The sequence below is a fragment of the Odontesthes bonariensis genome, chromosome 12 (assembly GCF_027942865.1).
Source record: "Odontesthes bonariensis isolate fOdoBon6 chromosome 12, fOdoBon6.hap1, whole genome shotgun sequence".
Classification (NCBI taxonomy): domain Eukaryota; kingdom Metazoa; phylum Chordata; class Actinopteri; order Atheriniformes; family Atherinopsidae; genus Odontesthes; species Odontesthes bonariensis.
In genome coordinates, this window is record NC_134517.1 from 25,196,841 (window position 1) to 25,217,269 (window position 20,429).

General features: G+C 38.8%; 1 protein-coding gene across 3 annotated transcripts in view; it reads left to right on the forward strand.

The window, feature by feature from the left end:
• Positions 1-20,429, forward strand: part of erbb4b (erb-b2 receptor tyrosine kinase 4b) — a 300,850-nt gene that overhangs the window by 178,728 nt on the left and 101,693 nt on the right. For all 3 annotated transcript variants that reach the window (XM_075479846.1, XM_075479848.1, XM_075479847.1), the window contains exon 4: positions 17,598-17,729. In XM_075479846.1, coding sequence (XP_075335961.1) covers positions 17,598-17,729 — 132 coding nt within the window. The remainder of the gene's footprint in view (positions 1-17,597; positions 17,730-20,429) is intronic.

Here is a 20,429-nt window from a genome sequence, read left to right on the forward strand (position 1 = left end):
ATCAGTTGTAGTTGGTGTTAATTGATTGCTGTGTAATAACTGTGTCCACTGTTTAACAGAGACAGTAAAACTACTGGAGCTAGGTTCCTGGTTTTAATTCTGGCTGGGGCATTTTTGTGAGTTGCATGTTCTCCCCTTGCATGCGTGGGTCTGAGTTCTCTTGCTTCCTCCCACAGTCCAAAACCATGCATTTAAAGTTAACTCGTGATCCTAAGAGGTGAGTGGGCATAGTAAATTGTCTCGTTTGTCCCTGCGATGGACTACGAACCCGTTCAGGAAAATGGATGGATGAACTTTGGCAATCTCTATGTAAATAGGCATTAACTAAAAATGTTATACTTGTCGTCTCCAAAAACTAAGTCCATAGTGCACTTCCTTCACCTTAAGTATGGCTATTTTAACCTCAAAATGTCATTGGAATGTCTTATGTTCTCTAATCTTTGATGTTCCAATGTCCACAGATGTATTATAAAACATAATTGGACCTGAACACTGACTTGTTAAAGTCCTAAACTATCAAAGGACTGCAAGAAATGCACATAAGTCTTGAATGTTATTCTGGTTGTTTTGTGCCTTTGCAGTATATTTGTGACTATTTTTCATAGTTTGGGTATTTTTTACTCCTTGTAATCTCTTTCTTGTATTTTTTTAATCTCTGCTGCAATATTGCAAACTCTTTGTTGTCACTGGAGGATGAATAATTGTTGCATTGGGCCAACTGATATTTCACAAGAAGAAAAATAAGTTTAGTCTATCAAACATTACTGGACAACAAAACCACAATATACCTTGAGAAAGTTGGCATATGATGAAACAAATGTTCATCAATTGAAAGTATGTGTGTTGCATATATCAAATTACTGGATTGTGTATCTCCTACGATCGTTTTAGCTTAAAGGGATACGCCACCCCCAGGCCAAATTAAGTGTATCCCCGTATTCCCGAGACATAAATAAGTGTGTGGGAGCGTTTTCCTGGCGACCCAGGCATTGTCCGAATCTCACAGCACTGACCACTGCTTGGTTGCGCGTAATACATACATGCTAGCGTCGCCAGCGTCGCCAATCGAAATATTTCGCCCAACGTGAATTAATTTACTTGATTTACCTTCTAATTACTGTGTGAGTGGTGTACTTTCACATCGACCCCCGACTTCCTCAAACAAAGCAGCGTGAAGCATCCGGTGGGTGGGGGGGATTCCCAATGACGTAGCGGGGAGTGTCCTTCAGCTGTGTTTTCCGCACCGGAAACTAGTTCCCAAACCGACATGAGCAAACCAAGCCTTCCGTGTTGATTTACACAGTCACTTGCACTCGATGTGAAATGACAGGAAAACGCTCCCACACACTTATTTATTTCATCACAAGTAGAGTTGATGAAGTAGAATTAACAAATAATGGTCAAGATAAGTATGTTTTTTTGTTTGTTTGCTTTTTTTTTTTTACTCTCTTGCGTAAAGATTATTTATGTCTTAGTTTTTCATTTTATGCCTAAATTATGGTAGATATATCAGCAAAGTAGCACTAACATGTTTAAAATATTGTTTTCCAATTAAACATTAACTTCTCTATAACTGCATTGCAGTCAACCCCAGAGTGATTGTCCGCACTTATTGGTAAAATTGCCAAGGCCTTAAACTCTGCTTTCCCATTTACCACTGAGAAGTCTTTGTATGTTGACCAAAAATCTACATACCCTTCATAACCAATTTGCCAACCTAACTCAACCTCCATGGTCTGATGGAAGAGAGATTGGACTTTGACCTCATTTAAATTTAAAGTAGATGTGGAAAGAATTAAAATGCTAATTAATAGTCAAAACACAGCCCTCTCTTGCTCGAGCATTTCCTTCCCCTAAGGCAATAACTTAGATCAGTCTGATCTGTAAGGATGTAGATGTAAAATGGGCTTAGACCAATACGTTGCTTTCCTATAAAGTGAAATCTCTTCTAAATTTCTTCTTTTTGTTCCAGCACGAAACAAGGATGAGTGGAGTGTGAGTTTGTGTAATGAGGATTTTTTTTTGTCTTTGTGTAGGATATGTAAAGTGCAATCTGTTTTTTAGTGCTTACAACAAAGCACTCTGCAGTGTTTCCCACAGATGTGAAGGCAATGTGTGGTGGTGGTGGGCCGGGGGGGGATAAAAAAATTCTTCAAAATAATTCCCAGACCCATTTCTACTTAAATTAAAATTAAGGGGGTTATAACAGACTAAATAGACGACATAGAACCCATTTCAGAATTTTTTTTCCAAAATACCACCCCCCACTGTCAGAGATCTGTAATGTGACATATATGTCACATTGGGAGTTAAGAACCTGGATAATTTCTCCATCAAGGAAAATTATGGGGGACGTAAGGATGTGTGACACCTGTGTCACGGTGGGTGACACAGGTGCGGCTTATCTGCAGATTTTCACATCTTCATTGTAAACAAATTAATAACATAGCTAATTACACTGGTCGGACTGTTCAGCTGTTTCAGACTGATACCTCCGGTTCAGGCTGGTCCTCATCATCAACACGCACGTCTCTCTTTCAATCGCTGAAAATATTTTTCAATACTCATCTGGATTGAAGCAGCAAACATTCAGTGTAAGAGTTTAAAAAACCTACTTTATTTGATTCACAGCTGATAGTGTTTTGACCTCGACAAACCCAACTACATTTTTTTTTTTTTTTTACGGCAAACTTGCGACTAGTTAACTTTATAAAGAAGTCGTAATCGCTTGTTTGCTATGGGTCGGGACGGGACAACATTGTATTAAAAATATAAAATATTTTTATAGGACTTTTTAATGTGTGATTTTATAAAGGTGCACGTGATACCAACCTTTCGTGAATTTCGCCAGCAGTCTTCTTTCGGTTGAGCCAGAGCTATAGCGCTAATCTAAGCTAGCAAGTTTCCAAGTTTCCAGGGAAGCACGGAGGGGAGGGGCTGTGTGTGTGTGTGTGTGTAGGCTATGCGAGTGAGACGCGAGGGACAGAGAGACGGAGGGAGAGCAGGGAAAGGAAATGCAGCTTAATGAATACGAGTATTTTTTAAATAGTGTTAAAAAAAAAAATAATAATAACGAAACGCAATATGTGGCGGCCGATGTTTAATCTGTGGCGCACCGCCACGAATTAGTCTATGTGTGGGAAACACTGCTCTAAAACAGCATCAAACAGGCGTCAGGACTATATGCTGTCAGTTCATACGGTCTGATATGGACACCGATATTTGGTGTGCAGGGATAGCCACTGTGGTGCCTATATGGGCTTGGGTAGGTGATAAAATCTTATATCACATCAGAAAAAGCAATTCGGACCAATGCATTCTCACTAACAAGTTATCTGAGCTTCGCTTTGGCCCGCTTTGGCAACAAGAAGCGCACCTCAAAGGGTCATTTTGGGATGTGTAATGTGACATTCTGGGACCTGTCGCCATGGACACTTGAAAAGTCTGGATAATGATGGTAAAGATTTCCACAATAAAATTTATTTTATTGTGTATTCTAAAGCAGAGCCATGGAGGGTTAATGCATTTCAGTTGTGGTTTCACATATTTAGACCTGGAGGCTATGTCCATCTATGATAAAAACTGGTTAAAAAAAAAAAAACATTCCTCTGCTCTCTTAATTTTAAATGTGTACTTTCTAACACATTTTAAATGTTGATATATTCTTTTCCTGATAAAGCACAGTTGTGTCTCACACCCTCATAAATGAATGAAGGGCTTAATACCATCATAATTAAATGAGTTTCTAAACTCTGCTGAGTTAATCATATACCTCAATCTGTTATTATTCTTTTGCAATGTGTTAAAGAGATAGGATGGTTTTCAAAACAATCACACTGTGATTGTCATGCTCAGTTTCTGTCACCAGTTGGCTGTCATTCCAGCTTTACCCTGTCAGTGCATGGAGTCGCAGCCTTGACATAAAGATTTTACTTCAATTACAAGGGCCAGACTGTAACTCCAACAAGTCTTTGATGTCAGAGGTGCTCAGTGTTCATCTCAGAGGAGGAAAAAATGAAGAGGAGAGCAAATAAAGCGGGAGCTGACTGGCAACTCAGTGGGTCTCAAAAGCCTCTGAGAAATCTGTCACCTTCAATCAATTTAGTTATGAGGCCTAATGAACATGATGAGATTTTCCGAGATCAGATGTTAAACCTTAATATCATCAAGTTCTTTCAGCACATTGACAGGAGTGTGACTTCTTTGGCTATTGTTGACATAACTTTGTTCGTTTAGTGTGTTATTTGATTCTGTGTCTTTAACATAAGTGTTATCATTTTTCTATCAATTTAGCTTTTCACATGTTATAAAATAGGATCCAAAAAGTTCTATTTTACAGACACGTGTTGAAAAAGCTGAATAAAAGGCTTGACATTTTCAAAAATGTAATTGTTATGACTTAAGTTTGCATTCCATGACTTTAAAAGAAGCTGTGCTCCCAAAACTAATTTGATAACTGCACCAGTGCCAACACATAGATAAACACATACACTCACATAGACACACATTACTCTTCGACCCTTGGACTCCTCCTCCTTTCTCCCCTGACAGCTTAATAATTGATATGCTTATTTTTGCCTCTTAGGCTGAAGCCTTGGGTAAGTGGAACAGCTATTGATGGGGGCAGCGGTGGGTAATGGGACATGAAAAGCCCTTTTTTGTTCATTGCAGGTCTCCAAAGAGATACACAGGTTATCATGAATGCAACATCAGGCGTGGATTCAACACATGCCTATGCACATGAACTCTGTAGCTTCTACCTGGTGGGTCAGTCATAGTTGTTGGTTTTATAGTTTCATTACTGCATTCTGTTAAGCTGAGCAACTCCTTTTTTTTTCTCACAAAAAAAAAAAAAACGGTAGTTTTGTCAGAGATGGGATCTAAGAATATCTCCATCACAATCTCACCTGAAACGCATTGTTAGTTTTTCACAGAAAAAGTCTGGTGATGACAAGAGAGCTTGATGAAAAGGTTTAAACCACGATACCTTCCTCAATACAGAATGCTTGGCCAGTCACATTGAGAAGTAGGTGTAAATTTGGGATTGTCAGTTTTGAAAAGTACATCATATGCTGGTTAAATCAAGTCCATTGTTGCAGAAATCACTGATAATCCACATGTCTACTTTAGGCCTGTTAGAGTTGCTCACCTGGTCATAGAAGAGAACTAGCAGTTTCTTTCCATGGCTTCTCTCTTGAGTCTGTCATATCAACATCAAAGAAGCGTGGGTGTTCTTGCTAACTTTTACACAAACTCTGTTCAGTTTTGTGATTAGACGTTTCCATCATGCTGTCCCTGTTATTACTGTTGTGTGTTTGTTATTTTGCCTTTCACGGTTTTACCATGTTGTGTTCGAGACTCTATGTCTTCAGTGGTTGCAGTGCTGCAGCTCCTCGCAGACACTTCACTGAACAACTCCTGCGTGGCATTGCCTTCAAAAAAATCAAGCAGGGTCAATATTCAGCCACGAGACTGAGATGCCCCCACAAGCCTTATAAATCATCTCGATATAACATATAACTTCCACTAAAACTGTAGATTTGCCTCACATCAAAATCTGATACTCTTGACGTGACTTTAAGCAGTTATTTGCATTGTGCAGAGCGTAATGTTACTGATGGGAAAGAGAAAGAGGCTTGTCTGCACGACAGATGGATATCGATCAGAAGAGTCGGGGACTAAGTCTGGTTATGTGTTACCCCCTGTCGCATACCAGCTGTGTAGTGTAAACTACACTAGTATTGTCAAAAGTCTTGAACACAAGAGGAAAGTCTCAACTCTGTCCTCCTCGAGATGCAGCATCAGTGTTATCGTCTACATCAGAGGTCTTCAACAGGGGGTCCGGGGCGGTACAGCAGGGGGGTCGCGAAATCTTTGGTTGATTAGACGATTTTTAATATTTATTTTTTCTTTATTTTTTCAAACAGTTTTTTCTCACAAATTGTGTGCAAACGTGTGTCATCCACAGATGGTTTGAGGATTCATTGTCCCATCTACATGCATGTTTAAAGTTAAAATCTGTGGATTATTTGAATAGCTCAGTGTTGTATGCAAGATGTTTGTTTATAAATGGCAGTGGCACGGCCACCCTGTACCCTGCACATGTTTAAAATAAAAACATGAATATATTAACCTGTGTATTATTTGAATAGCTTAGTATTGAATGTACAATAACAGAGTAGCTATGTTTATACACGGCACTAGGCCCCGTTAAATATAAAACACAATTGTATGCCATATAAATAGTAGGGGGGTCCCTGCTCCAACTCTCCATCAGTTTGGGGGTCCCTGACCTGAAAAACGTTGAAGACCCCTGGTCTACATACAATCAGAATCAGAATCGAGTTTATTGCCCAGCAGGTTTGCACTTAAAAGGAATCTGACTTGGTGTAGTTGGTGCAGACAATATGGATATATATACAGAATATAGATATGTACACAAATAGAGACTGGGCGTTAATGTAACGCAGAAATTCTGAAGATGCTAATGCCACATTAGTGGTAATTCATCAATTTCTAAATAATTTTAAAATAAAGGTTAAAAATTTGTCAGTTGAGATGGTTGTCTTAGGCAGAACATCTGTTTACTAAATGCATCGTAGTTTGACTGCTGGACTCATGCATAATGCCCACCACATATTTGAGCTGTGTGAACAAAGTGAAAGCACTGGCCTTCGGTCCATTACACACTGCCTATTAATAGGCCAGAAAAAACAAGGCCTCAGTTACATGTTGTTTCCCTGGCAAACCATGCATTGACTAAAGCCAGCTTCCTCTTCGGTAAAACCAACATACTTGGTATGCTTTTGTTAAGATATGCGCTCTGTCTGCTCAGTCTCTACATCTTTCCTTTTCATTTTCTCTGCCTCTCTCAGACCCTGGTTTGTTTTGTTCATTCCAGACAGTGTGGTTCATTTTAATTCAGCTGGCAGGGTGATCACACATCAGCCTTGATAAGCTAAGTGGCCCTCAGCAGGAGCAATTGAAGGTCCTTTTACTCTTTTTTTTAATCACCCACTTGTATGTCTGCTCGATAATCTTTTCTGTCTTACCTTTTTCTTTTTTTGTCTCTGTCCTAATTTGTTTCCTTGGCCTTGTTTTTCTTTCTTGCTTGTAGAATTGTCTTATCTCAAGGTATTGTAATATGTTTTTCACCCCCTCCTCCTCCATCTCACCCATAAGGCTCAGATTACCAGAATTGTATCACAGCTGAAGATGAAAATAAGCACGGATGCAACCCCACACCCCTATAACCGTTCTGCCATGATTTTATTTTTTTCCTCTTCTCATGTTTAAGCAGATGCTTTGCCTTGCTCGGGTTTAATTCCATAATCCCTAAATCTCAGCCATTTTTCATAAAGACTCATAGGAAACAATTGCACAAGGGATGGGCCAAATTTAATCAGCAGCCTGTGAATGCAATTATCTCAGTGGAGGAGAGGCGTATGTTTGGGGGATGGGGGCCGGGGCCAACGCCCCCGTGACATCTACTATACCTCTGAAAACATCTCTACATTTCTGCTCAAGAGTGATTTAAATGCTTTAACAGCTATATGTAGTGACAAAGTTGAGGACAATATAAAAAATTCAAAAGACTGACTGTGAAAGGGGTGTCCTTTTACCAGTATCAGTCCAATCAAGTTTAATACAAATACGGTATATTCAGTGGGATTTTCCTCCTTTGAGGTTAAAACTAACCTCTGGTTAAGAACAAAAGACTGACATTTTGTACCACACTAATGACACAAAAAAACATAGACCTTATTCTTATGTAGTGCTGGGAGTTTCTACTCTCTGTTTTTTTTTCATATTAGGTAGCCTAGCCTAATTTTCAAACCAATTTCTAAGGAAACTGCACATCATCACAGATTTCTGTGAAACAATTCAGCTCTGATTTTCCACGGTTCAATTTCCAAGAAAATCAGTTGTGGCAGAATGTCTTTTCTTTTTTTCTTTTTTTTCTCACACCCACATCTGTCAGCTGTCATGTTGCTCCTTGTCCTCTATGCCTCTCATTGAGCAGTGTAGATGCCCCCAAATTGGAGCATGCCTGTATTCTGACCTTTGCAGTAAATTCTTTCTGGCCAGGTCTTCCTTATTTATTTATTTATTTTATTATTTTTTTTATTTCATTTTTTTTAAGAATGACTTCCTGAAATGTTCTGAAGAGATCACAGTCATGTTCAGCTTCAGGGCATGGAGAGGAGGTTTCAAAACAATGTGCTTTTTGCAACCTCTTGATTTTATGATTTCAATTAAAAAAAAAATGTTTTAAATGACTGCTTCAAAAGGTCTTTCTGAAGCGGTGCAGCATAGCTCGGCCTGGCGAGTGCCATTAGAATAAGAGTTGAAAGTCCTCATTGCAGCAGTACTGTCCTGATTTTTGGCCCATTGCAATTTTCTTTCTACTATCAAGTAAAAGCCACCAGCGCTTTGTTGGGAGGTTATGAGTAAATTGAAATTGAAGATTGATTTGAATCACAGAAACATTTCATGAAACCAATTCCTGAAGCTCAGTGACCACATTCTGACAGTTATGTATTCTTCCATTCACAGAGACAATGACTGCTCTCATCTCCTCCATTTCTAGTAATCTTCACAGCTGTTTGGCCATCTCAAGAAAATGTATCCCTATTCCAATGTAATATTTCCTAGTAGATATTTCAGTTTCCTTCCACAAGCACTTCCCTGGTGAATAGGTACAAAATGGAGCTCTAAGTCTGAATGAAATAAAAGGCAAAGACTAATGACAAGACCAGCACTTTCCAATTCCCAGGATTATGCTTGACGATCGAAGAAGCTGCTCACTACACCGAAAATCAGTGTGCACAACACTCTGTGCACGTGATGCCATGTATTGCTGCAGCCAGTCAGCCATGAATGTCGGTCACCATGCTGAAATTAAAAATGCATTCAATGCACAAGGTCCCCCACACACAGTTGTGCTTATACGTGTAGCACATTCAGCAGCACATACCGCGAGTACTCATACAGTAAAACCTCATTTGTGGCTGCATGTTTGCCTTTGTTCAATCTTTAATAGCTGCCTTTTTCTGCCGTTTATTTTTTCATTTTTCACATTTTCCCCTCTCCTCTGCCTCACACACACTGCCCACGCTGCTGATCCTGACCACAGTATGTTCATAAGTGTCAAATCCCACCCCTGCCATCTCTCTGGTGAACCTCTTGTGTAGCACTTTTATCCGTTCAAATTAATGCAGTAGTTCTTTTCAGGTCAATAGTTAAAGGCATAAAAGTGCAATTACATATGAATGAGTAACACCATTTTCAAATGGGGCTGTGATAAAAGAGTTAAAATTGCATGCTCTTCCCGTGGGAGGTGCTCCATTCATTGATTTTAAGGACAATATGAAGTTTCTGATTCAATGATGTGATACATGTTAAATACTGTTAGATCTATAGTAAGGAATCCCTTGTGTGTTGGTAGATTAATTGATTCTCAATATAGTCCCGTGATCTGAGAGGTAGACTGAATTCTGGAGTATTGCATATTAGTCGAGTCTTCTTGATATAAGTGTGCATAAATCATCAGAATTTCAACTTACTGGATGTTGTGACGTCCTTTCTGCGACTTCTGATTCTAAAATAAATCAAGGGTTTCTTGCCTGTTGGCTAAGTGGATGTCATTGTGTATTTAAATCTATTGCCAGTTTGTCTTTGTGCCTTGGAGCCCATAAATAATTCTGCAGATTTATCCTGGTGTGGTTGTTTAAGGAATGTGTGACATCAAGCATCAAGGCGCACAATGCTTCGAAAAAAAACTAAAAAGAATGGGTCATATTATACTGTGTGCTGTCAGGAACAAATAAATGATGCTTTATCTCATGATTACACCACCAAAAGTTAACAAATATATAAATATTGGAGCTTTACACCAGTGTAAAGCCAAAAACTTAATTTACAGATTTGTTCTGAAAATAACCCAAATGATGTTATCAGGTTACCTCTATTTTGCTTTGATTCCCTTAATTAAAGCGTGTGAATGTGTGAATCTAAAATAACTTGTTTGTCATGTCTGTGGGTTTTTTGCCACGTTTTTAGTTTCTGCTTAAGTTCTTAGTTTTCTCATGTCTTAGACCCCGTTTACACGATAGGAAGACGCAGATATTTTCCTGCGGTTTGGCCTCTCAATTACACCAAAACCCTGTTTTCATCACAGAAAACGATTATTTCTAAAACCTTCGGCCAAAGTGGAGATTTCTGATAACGCCGGTTATGTGTTGCCGTGTCAACTGGGAGAAACGGCGTTTTAGGTTCTTAAACGTCACATTATGCGCCAGAAAATGCTTAACGTCATGCGAGCGCCTTATGTTTACAGTTTGTTTGGCTACTGATCAGGATTATCATGGATGATGTTAAAGTTCTACTAATTTTTACGTTTGTGCAAACGATTCTGGCCTTATTGCATTTGCCACCCAAAACCTGCTCGCACAGTTCAAAATAGAGGAGCACCACTCTTCCGTGGCCGCTCCTGCGTTCAGTATCCACTGTCTATATTTCTCTCTTATTGCCTTCAGTTTTGTTGTGATATTTGCTCGCGTTATCTCCTCCTTCACATGAGGAAAGTCCTCGATTCTGAGGATTTTGATTGGCTTGCATGGCTTTATTCCTTTCCCTACACTGCCGCCAATAGGTTTGGCATAGTTATTATGGCGCTTGACGGCATATTTATGCTGGTTGATGTAAATGACAAGTTTTTTTAAAACGATGTTGTGTGCACGATGTTATTATTGAAAACGGAGGGGGGGAAATATTTGTTTCTCTAAATACCCGGCTATGTGTAAATGTGGCCTTAGTTTTAAGTTTTAGGTTCAGGCCATATCATGCCACCTTCTTTCTCCTGCCCTGCCATCAGCTTCACTTCCCTCACCTGCGTTTTCCCCATCAGCTGAACTCAATCACCAATCACCCTCCACAGTATTTATTCTCCAGGTTTTTCCATGTTCATAGCCAGATCCTCTTTTGTCACCCCACTTGTCACTTGTCCCTCGTCATCAGCTAAGTACCTTTCTTGTATTCCAAGCCATAGTTATGTTTTTGTTTAAACCTAGTCATGTTTTGTTTTTGTCACGTTTTATTTTTTGAGATCCAGCTCAGCCGCGCTTTCTGTTAAAAACCTTTTATTGATAATAAACCAAGTTTTGTTTCTGAAAGAATTCTGCATCCGCATCCTTCCTCGCACCCATCCTACCTGACATTGTTATTAAAGGAAGGAGGAAATTCTAACTTATTTGGACTCAAGGAAAAATAGGATCCAGGTTTATTGGAACATAACCCATACAAACTTAGAGGGTCCTGGCATTATATTAGCCTCTACTTCTTCCATGAGGAATTTTTTTTTTTTTTTTTTCAGAAATGATTCTGAAACAGAGGCCTAGCAGGATTAGGGGTAAACACAACAAACTGGTATCTTGTTTATATATATATTCCATAAAGTTCTTAACATTGAATTGCATTGTGTTATTGTTACATACTTTGACTTCTGTTAAATCAACCATCTTTTTGAAAAGAACACACATACAAAGATAACACACAGACACACACACACTCTTTATTCTTAGAAGAGCAAAGTGATGCACTTTTTTTCTCTCGTCTCCACCCATGTTCATGACAAATGCGTGCACTCAAGCAGAAACATTTCCATTTTAGTATGTCAACCTTTTCATGTGAACACAGACATAGACATGCACTTCACATCTGTGTGTCACCACTGCATTTACTCGACAACAGAAGGTACTGGAGGGCGAGGATGAAACTGTGTTGGCAGCAGATGATGGATTGGAGAGGAGATCACCTATTTGTAGAGCAAAAGCAGAGATTTGCTGTCCTGACATCCACTGTGAGCCACCAAGTACCTCAAAACGCAGTGATTGACACAGTTCTGTGTGGCAACATGAGCATCCTGAAACTCTACTCAGGAATCCCCTTCTTTTGGAGCTCATTGTTCAGTGTTCAGTGTTGTATCAGTGCTGCATTTGTAGTGAGAGCAAGTTTTATTTTTTTCCATCTTTGTGTCTTTTTTTGTTCCAAGGACACAAAAATGAACTGAATTTCTGAATAGTCTCACAGGATTTTGTGGAATAGACACAAATGAAGTGTGTACTTGTTTTAATACACATTCAGGCTGGAAGTGATGGTAGAGTTACTCACATATTTTATTTTTTTTTTAGCCAGGAGAGCCCAGTTTGTCTACCATCTGAACCAGCATTACTTCTTTGGTTGTAAACTTTAGTTTTCTTTCTGTGTTTATTTCTGCTTTGGCCTAGTGTTTGGTTAGGTTTAGACATGCAAAGCTTCCTTGACAAGAAAACATCATGGATGGCCTTTTGAATTCAATTTGATTCAAAATAGATCACCCCACAACAATAAGTGCATCTTAGATATCATCTTGTTCTTGCATACCAAAAGATGAGTCCTTCATGCCTGCAAATGTGGTTTGAAAACCCACCACCGAACCCCCCCCCCATTTGAATCTTTGTGTGTGAATAAAAGAGTTTTTATCAGGATGGGTTTTAATTGGGAACTGGTTGTGTATTATGAAGCATCTTGATTGGCTCTGTTTCATCAAGTGGTTTCATTCTCTAATTTAATCAATTATTCATTCTCAAACTTCCACTACTTTCTTTGATCTAACCAAATATTCATCCGCTCCTTTTTTTGTTCATTTCGCTCTCCTTCCTGTATCATTTGTCGCATATTTTCCTTCTCTTCAAACTGGATCTGCTGCAGCCGACACGGCTTAATTGTAATTGAACCTACTCAACAGGACCAGCACAGTTGACATACAGTAGCTCCACAATATATATATTTTATAGCAACTGGTTTCTTTAACTGTTTATTTTAGCTTACTCCACAGTTGATCACTAATTATTCATTATTTGGTAATAAAACATAGCAATTGAATATTTTTATTGATCACCTTTCTAAAGCAGTTCATAATAGGAGTTGCAGAGGGACAACTGACTTGTACTGACATTCTCCACCCACATTTCCTCAGCTCTTCATTTGGGATTCAAATTAGTGGCCCTCTAGTTACACGCCTACTGATAAAGCAAACTGGTAATTTAATTGATGCTCAAAGCATGTATAGTAATGAGGTCCTCATTACTGCCAAGTCTGAGCTGTGTTCATTTGCGTGCATGCATTTTTTTAACATGCCTCTTTCCACACATCTATATATGTGCTTGTTTACTCCTCTGTACCATCTCTTATGTTGATTTTTCAGCTGGTCTGGATATAGAGTGCAGCTTAACAACAATGTCAGCCTTCCACTGCTGCAGTGGTGTCCAGCAGGACCGGTGTATGAGCATTTAGCTGCTTTGACTTGGAATACATTATCATTTTCCTGCAGCTTCCCAAGTTTATTTCCACTGAGCCCTAAGCTGCACTCAGCCTGAACCAAGTTAAAGTCAATGAGAGAATAGACCTGGGATAAATTCCTCTACTGGACGAAAGAAGAAATCCCTCTGCCTGTCTATCTACTGTAATTGCCTGACTGCATGTATTTCTGAATGTCCTGATGCCTCGCTATCTTTCTTACTATCTGGTTGAGAGTGATTGCTCTTACTGACAACTTGGTTGTGGTACAAGCCATCATTATTGGGTGCCATCACATAAAAAAAGAAAAAGAAAATTACTCATATCCGCCCTAAATATGCGATGCAAACTGGTCTGGACTTTTGTGGTTTAGTCATACATGAAAAGCTTGGAGCCTTGCAAGTTTTCTCTGAAAACATTCTAGATTCTTACCTTTGTCTATCCAGATATACATTATGAGGTCAATGAGGACTGTAACATCATCTCTGAGGTCCCAAATCTTGTGAAAGTTCCTCAACTGTAATATTGTCTCTGGAATACATAGTGGTATCATGCTTGTGTTGATGGAAGTTCATCAAATGAATCTACTTAAGTATGCAGAACAATACACTTCATTTGGGCATATTCAATATTGTAATCCTTCAACACCAGAGCAAATCAACCATCTATTATGTCCTACATATTTCTTCATTTAACAGTCCACACAACACTTATTAACTCAGTCTCACAAAGTCATTAATATGTTGTTTTTTTCTGATAATTGGTTTGCTGTTGGCCTTCTTTTCTTAATCAAACTCATCCCCACATAGTAATAAAGAAAAAAAAAATCGCACCAAGCATTTACCATCAAAATAATTGCCTGCATACATTTGTTCTGCCTCCCTGAATTTCATATTGTTTCCCGCAAATGGTCATGCAGCCTGATATTGAAGATTGCTGTGCCTTTGAAGCCATACATTCATTCAGAGATGCTTGGAGTTGCTCTTGGGAAAGGCAGGGTGGGATAGGGTAGTTCAGAAAAATAAGCTGTTATTGCAAGGTGAACAAACTAATTGAGATGTTTTCTCAACCCACTAAACAATCAACAAAATGATTTTACCACTGATGTCCCTGTGGTCACTGGCTGCAGACCCAGCAAACGTGCAGGCCAAGCATTTCCTTTTAATGGAAGCAAAACCAGCATTAGTTATCCATGTTATAGTAAGTATTATGCAATGTGCATTTGTTTGCTATTATATCTCAATGTGAGAGGCCATGGGAAATATAGTTGTCATGGATGAGATTGCAGCTAGGAGCCAATTAAACTGTTATCCAGAATCTTGGACTGTCTATGTCATATAGCCAAGCCATTTATTTTATGTCCAGATGCATTGCACCATAAGCCTGAGATTGTGAGGATGGGGAATCCTTTGGAACTGTGTTCAAGGTCATTCACTGTGACAGTGAGTGCTCCATACATTGTTCTATAGTGGCTTCTCACTAATGACAGCCTGCTGCAGTAGCTTCACACATGTTGTGCCTTTCTTTGTATGTCTTTGGGATTTTCTACTCAGCTTTTTTCTGTGAAAACTGATTTTTAAAACATTTTGCTATGCTAGTTAGTACAATTTGCTGCTTAAACGATTTCATGCTGGTAACTGGGTTGCTTTTTCCACATCTTTTTAATCGCTTCTGCATCATAATGTTTATGGGAAAGTTGCTCACAAATGGGAACAGCTGATTGTTTAATTAATTTGATTTCCAAAACCTCAAGCAATGCCTGGAAAAAGATCTCAGATCCAGATGAATTGAAGAGGCACATCATAGAATGACTTGTGCACACTCAGGATGGGAGATTGGATCTAAGAGAAGTTTTGGTGCAATCTGTTGGTTTCTTTAGCTTGGCAACTTTTTCTTGAATTCCAATCTGAAATTTACTGAAAATTATTTGATTGGATTATGATTGTATTGCAATGAATTGGACTCTATTTGGACTGTATCTTTGAAGTACCTTGAGATGGCATTTGCTTGCGATTTGGCACTACATAAATAAAACTGAATTTAAATGTAATTGAATTGAATACAGCTGGAGCAAAATGAAAACCGAGATGGAAGACAATGTAACAATTTATCCCCCTTTGTTTTCATTGAATTGCAGATGAAATGGACCACCTTGAAATGGTGACAAGGACATAGCAGGAATATTGAAAATGCAGTATTGTGTGTTTCATTTAGGCGTAGCTGCAGGAACCAATAAAGTGAACTGAAATTAACAAATCAAGGCCCTATGATCCATGTTACTTTTTAAAACAGCAACAGCAACAAACAAAAAAGGTCATCATCTTGACCAATAATTACACTAACACATAGGCTGCATTCAGATGTGGAATCCTGAAAACCAGGATGCAAACCGAAACCACGAAACCAGCTCAGTTACATATAAGTTTGAGAATTCACTCAAGTAGTGATCACCAAGGAATAATTGTATTATTGAGCGTTAACTGACATTAGATTGGAACGGTGGTCTATTGAGAGTGCACCACACAAATGGTTTCTGGGAAAAAAAAAAAAAGTATTTATGTATATTTAGGGTAAATGTGCATTATGACAGTTTCTCAGATGAAAGCTAATGTGGAGCCAGCCACACCACTCCACTGACCACAAATATCCTGTTTGGTGCTTCATAAACTGATGGTGATGTGTGGCCCAAAAGGTTCCTTGTAAATATTGAACAATGGAATACAGTAAAGTAAAATCATTGAAAATTTGTGACTAATTCTATTGTCACAAATTTATCGTGACAGATTTATTGTATGCGTTCTTTGTTCATCAGCGGGTCTTATGCAAAACAAATGCAATTTTTTCCCCACTGAATTTCTTTTCACATTAACTCATTGTCACTCATGTCTTGGATATGTTTACAGCAAAATTGTATATATTTTGACCCGAATTAGAAAGCAACCAGCCAGGATAAATGATGATAGTTCTTGGGGGATGGACAGTACGTGTATTCACACTGAAGCAAGATTGAGAAGTCCCGCTGGCATTTTTGTCATAATAACTACTTTGCTTTGTCTGTTGGTTTGTCCATTGCCCTACTTTGCAGGCAGAATCCTATTGTGAAAACAATTTGATTTTCAGACATGGCCTCCTCTTAGACGAGAGATATTCCCCCTGTGGTGAGAATCAGGATTAATTTCTCTTCCTATACCCTCCACACATGCAGAAATGGGGAGAGAGGCCACTGAAGTTGGGGAATGGTGGCTGTGTAGGTATACTAGTAGAACCTATTATCCAAGAAGAATCATTTAATCGAGGCTTTGTGGGACAATATTGTATTTGGCCGTTTCTGTGCAGTGCTGGCGGGGCACCTCATGTATGATTATGTGTCTCATCCTTTTCAGCCCTGTGTCAGTAATCTGTTTGTATGGAGATAGAGAACTTGCAAGCTCTGTAAATAATGCAAATCTGCCACTGGGCTTTCCCGTGTCTTTCTTTCTCACTATCCAGCTCTCTGTGGTTTTCTGCAATGTTTTTTGTCTCTCTCTTTTTCTTTGCTACCCTTTCTCCCTCACATCAGAATGGATTAAGCATTCTCTAAACTCCTGCACAACAATAATCTGAACCACACTCTGTATCCAACCAGTGAGTATGCGTGTGTGTGTGTCTGTGTGTGGCAAAAGAATCAATCTTCCCTCAAAGCTTGACGATCATTGGTTTGACAAGCCATTGCATATTATGATGGTGTGACACATCATCATCCTTGATGAAATATATAATTACAAACTTATTAGACCTACTGGGCTTAAATCCCAGATGGATTTAGTGCTGTGATAGTAGTGTAGGATAATTGATTTGGGCTGTTCACAGCATGGATTAAAAAAAGACAGTGAAAACAACAGTTTGGGGAAAAGTTTTGAAGCATTGTAACCCAACCTTTTTCTGGCTGGCTCATGACAATAATCGCCTTTAGACTGTGTGAAGCAAGATTTACTGCTCACATTCCTCACAGAACTCGGGTCCCTTTTTCTCATCTGATGGAAAGAAAAGTGACAAAATTATCTATTATTGTCCTTTAGCTTGTTCGTGACTTTGACTTCAGCATGGAGAGTTTGATCATTTCAGTCGTGCGTGATGCCTACAGTGTGCTGCTCAGCTTGCTCTTAATTCATGGTAACATGAGTGCTGAAATTGTTGCATCTTTCTGACAAAGACAGGTGAACACCCAGAAACTACTGTGTGCATTTGTTCTGACTATGTAATCTTACTCTTTTCTGCAGAGATTCTTAGTGGAGGTGTGTATGTTGACCAGAACAAGTTCCTCTGCCATGCAGACACAATCCATTGGCAAGATATTGTCAAGAATCCACGACTCCATCCTTTAGTGGTGCCGGCCAACAGCAGTGTCACATGTAAGTAACCCAACAAGCACACGTTCTGTGACATTAACTGTGTTTTTTCAGGGTTGGTCAGTGACTCTGAGAGCACGGCTGTGTGTTTCAGAAGCCTCATATCCACCGCTTTTCATTCATTCACACTGTTTCATTCATTCACAGCTGGAAGCTGCACAGTGCAAGTTTGATCTCCCAGGTGTTGCACAGCAACTCTGTGGGTTAATAGGATACAGCATTGACTTTGCACTGCACTTCAATAATACTGTTGGATGCTTTATGGATTGTTCAGAAACATAAATGCACCTGTATAACCCACAATAGAACTTGACTGCCGAGAATTCAGTTGACAACTGAATTCTCATGATCCGTTCAGTTTGAACTTAGCCTGAAACTGCTGATATCAAGCAGAGATCATGAGTGGTCTGCAGGGTGGTTTTCCATTTGGTTAAACTTGTAGGCTTCAGACCCAATGAAACCTACATCAGGCACCACATCTGATATCAATTAGTTTTTATCCATTTGTTGTTGTTTTTTTCTTTTCTTTTCATTTATTTGACTTGATTTGATTAAACACTTACACAATTCTTGAGATCAGTTGTACCAAATAGGTCACTGAGTCTCAGTAAATTCTAACCATGTGTTTTGGGGTCTTTTTTCTATGGGGAATGTTTTTGCTTTTTTTAAATTTTTTGCATATCTCTATTTCTTTCTGATAACCTTTTGACCCGGTGAGTTTCTTACACTTGCCATCATGTTTATATCATTCTCAACCAAAAAAAAAGTAATAAAGTCAGCGGATTGGCACAGATTTGATGAGTCATGAAGAATAGCTGTACATGAAACGTACAGAAATTTGTGTGTAGTTTTATCACAAACTTTGGGGGTATACACAGCAGAAATGTAGCTGTTACTTTAATAAAAACTTTCATTTTTTATGAAACCTTTCATATATATATATATATATATATATATATATATACTCTATTATAAATCCTAGACCTTTGGAAACTAGACACACACACTTGTATGGACAGATCTTTTTTCTCTAATGCAAAAACTCCCCAGATTTGTCATTTGTTTGCACCACAGCTGCAGTAAATAGGTACGATAATGAAAGTAACAGCAAAGAAAAGTTTGATCCCAAAAGAAGTATCCCAAATATGAACCTGACACACTTATCAGAGAGTTAGAGAAAAGTAATTGCTTTATTTTTTTGTCTAAGGAATCATGAGCTGAACAAAAACTGAATAGAAAATAGTAATAGAAGCAAGTACCTTGTGTGTTCAGAGCAAATGACTATGCAAAGGAATAAAAAAAATAGTCAAATAACAAACAAGTGAACAAAAAGCACATCAGAATCAAAACTTTGGGTTGCCTAAATGCAAAAAAATGAACAAATAGCCTGTGTACAGTCTTGAATTGAGATGATCGTGAGGGTCATGTTGGAAGCTTACACCAGTGCATGAATCAATCTTATGCCAGAAAATCAGAACACTCATTTATTTATGACACTCGGATTTAATTTGGAGTGTAATAGAAAAAAATAAGATTTGAAATAAAACCAAATAATGACTATTCTATACTATTCTAGTGAAAATATGCATTTTTGATTAAAATTTCTAATTTTGTCAGTTTTTTTCTTCAGTTTTTTCCATTTACACGTCACTATGTCAGGGTTAAGTTTCTCTAAAAAACTTGTACATGCAAGTATCAGAGAACATTTAATGTGCACACTTTCTCTTCACACATCCTCCCTTTTGAAAATACCAGTTTGCACACAGCGGAAGGCGTGTGCTTGTTTTTTGAGTGTACACATCGTTTATGCGTCTGGCCCCTGAAGTTCAGTTTCACAGGACTGTGGGCACATTCAGAACCCTAGTTTATACCCACAACCATGACATGAGCCCTTGCAGAGGCCTCTCACACAGTGAGTAGTGCCTGTGAGTCATGACAAGAGGAATGGTCCAAAAGAGATGCCCCATCTTAACCTGTTTCTTTCACCCCTGATGAGTGGCTATGTGTGAGCAGCAAAGCATTGTCATCAAAACGTCACCCCCTGGCCCCATCATGTTGCTCTGCTTACCATAACAATTCACAATGACTGCTTGTTCAAATCGCTTTAATGTCCCACTGTAGCCAGCTGGAAGACATGTTCATGAACACACTGAGTTATGATGGGCTTTATGAGACTGAAATAAACATACTTAATCTGTCAGGGATTAGGAGATGATGGTTGATGTGGTTGTCAGTGAAGTAAGAATAAATTTAGTCACCTCGTCTGACTCATTTCTTTTCATTCACTGACTAAATCTACTAACACTTTTCCTTTTGTTATTGTGTGAACTGATTTGGTGTTCAAGTTGCCTGACATATTTTATGAAACAAAATAAAAAAGACAGTCAGCATATGCCCTTGGATATCTTCTCACATCACTTGCTAGTGGCTTCAGATGCATATTAACAACTAATGGCATTGATATTCTGCTCAATCCCCCTCCTCCCTGCAGCCCTGTTAGCCCGGGATCGACCCCGTCTCCTGTGCAAGTCCTCTGCCTCCACCAAAGATCAGGGGTCTCCAAACTTGTAATCCACCATTGAGAACATAATCTCTATTTCATTCTTTAGGGTCACACACGTTTTGCATTGATACTGCTTGTGAGTTCTTTGTACCATAGTTTTGTTCTGTTTATGGGTTTCTTTTAAAAAGCATTACACAGTT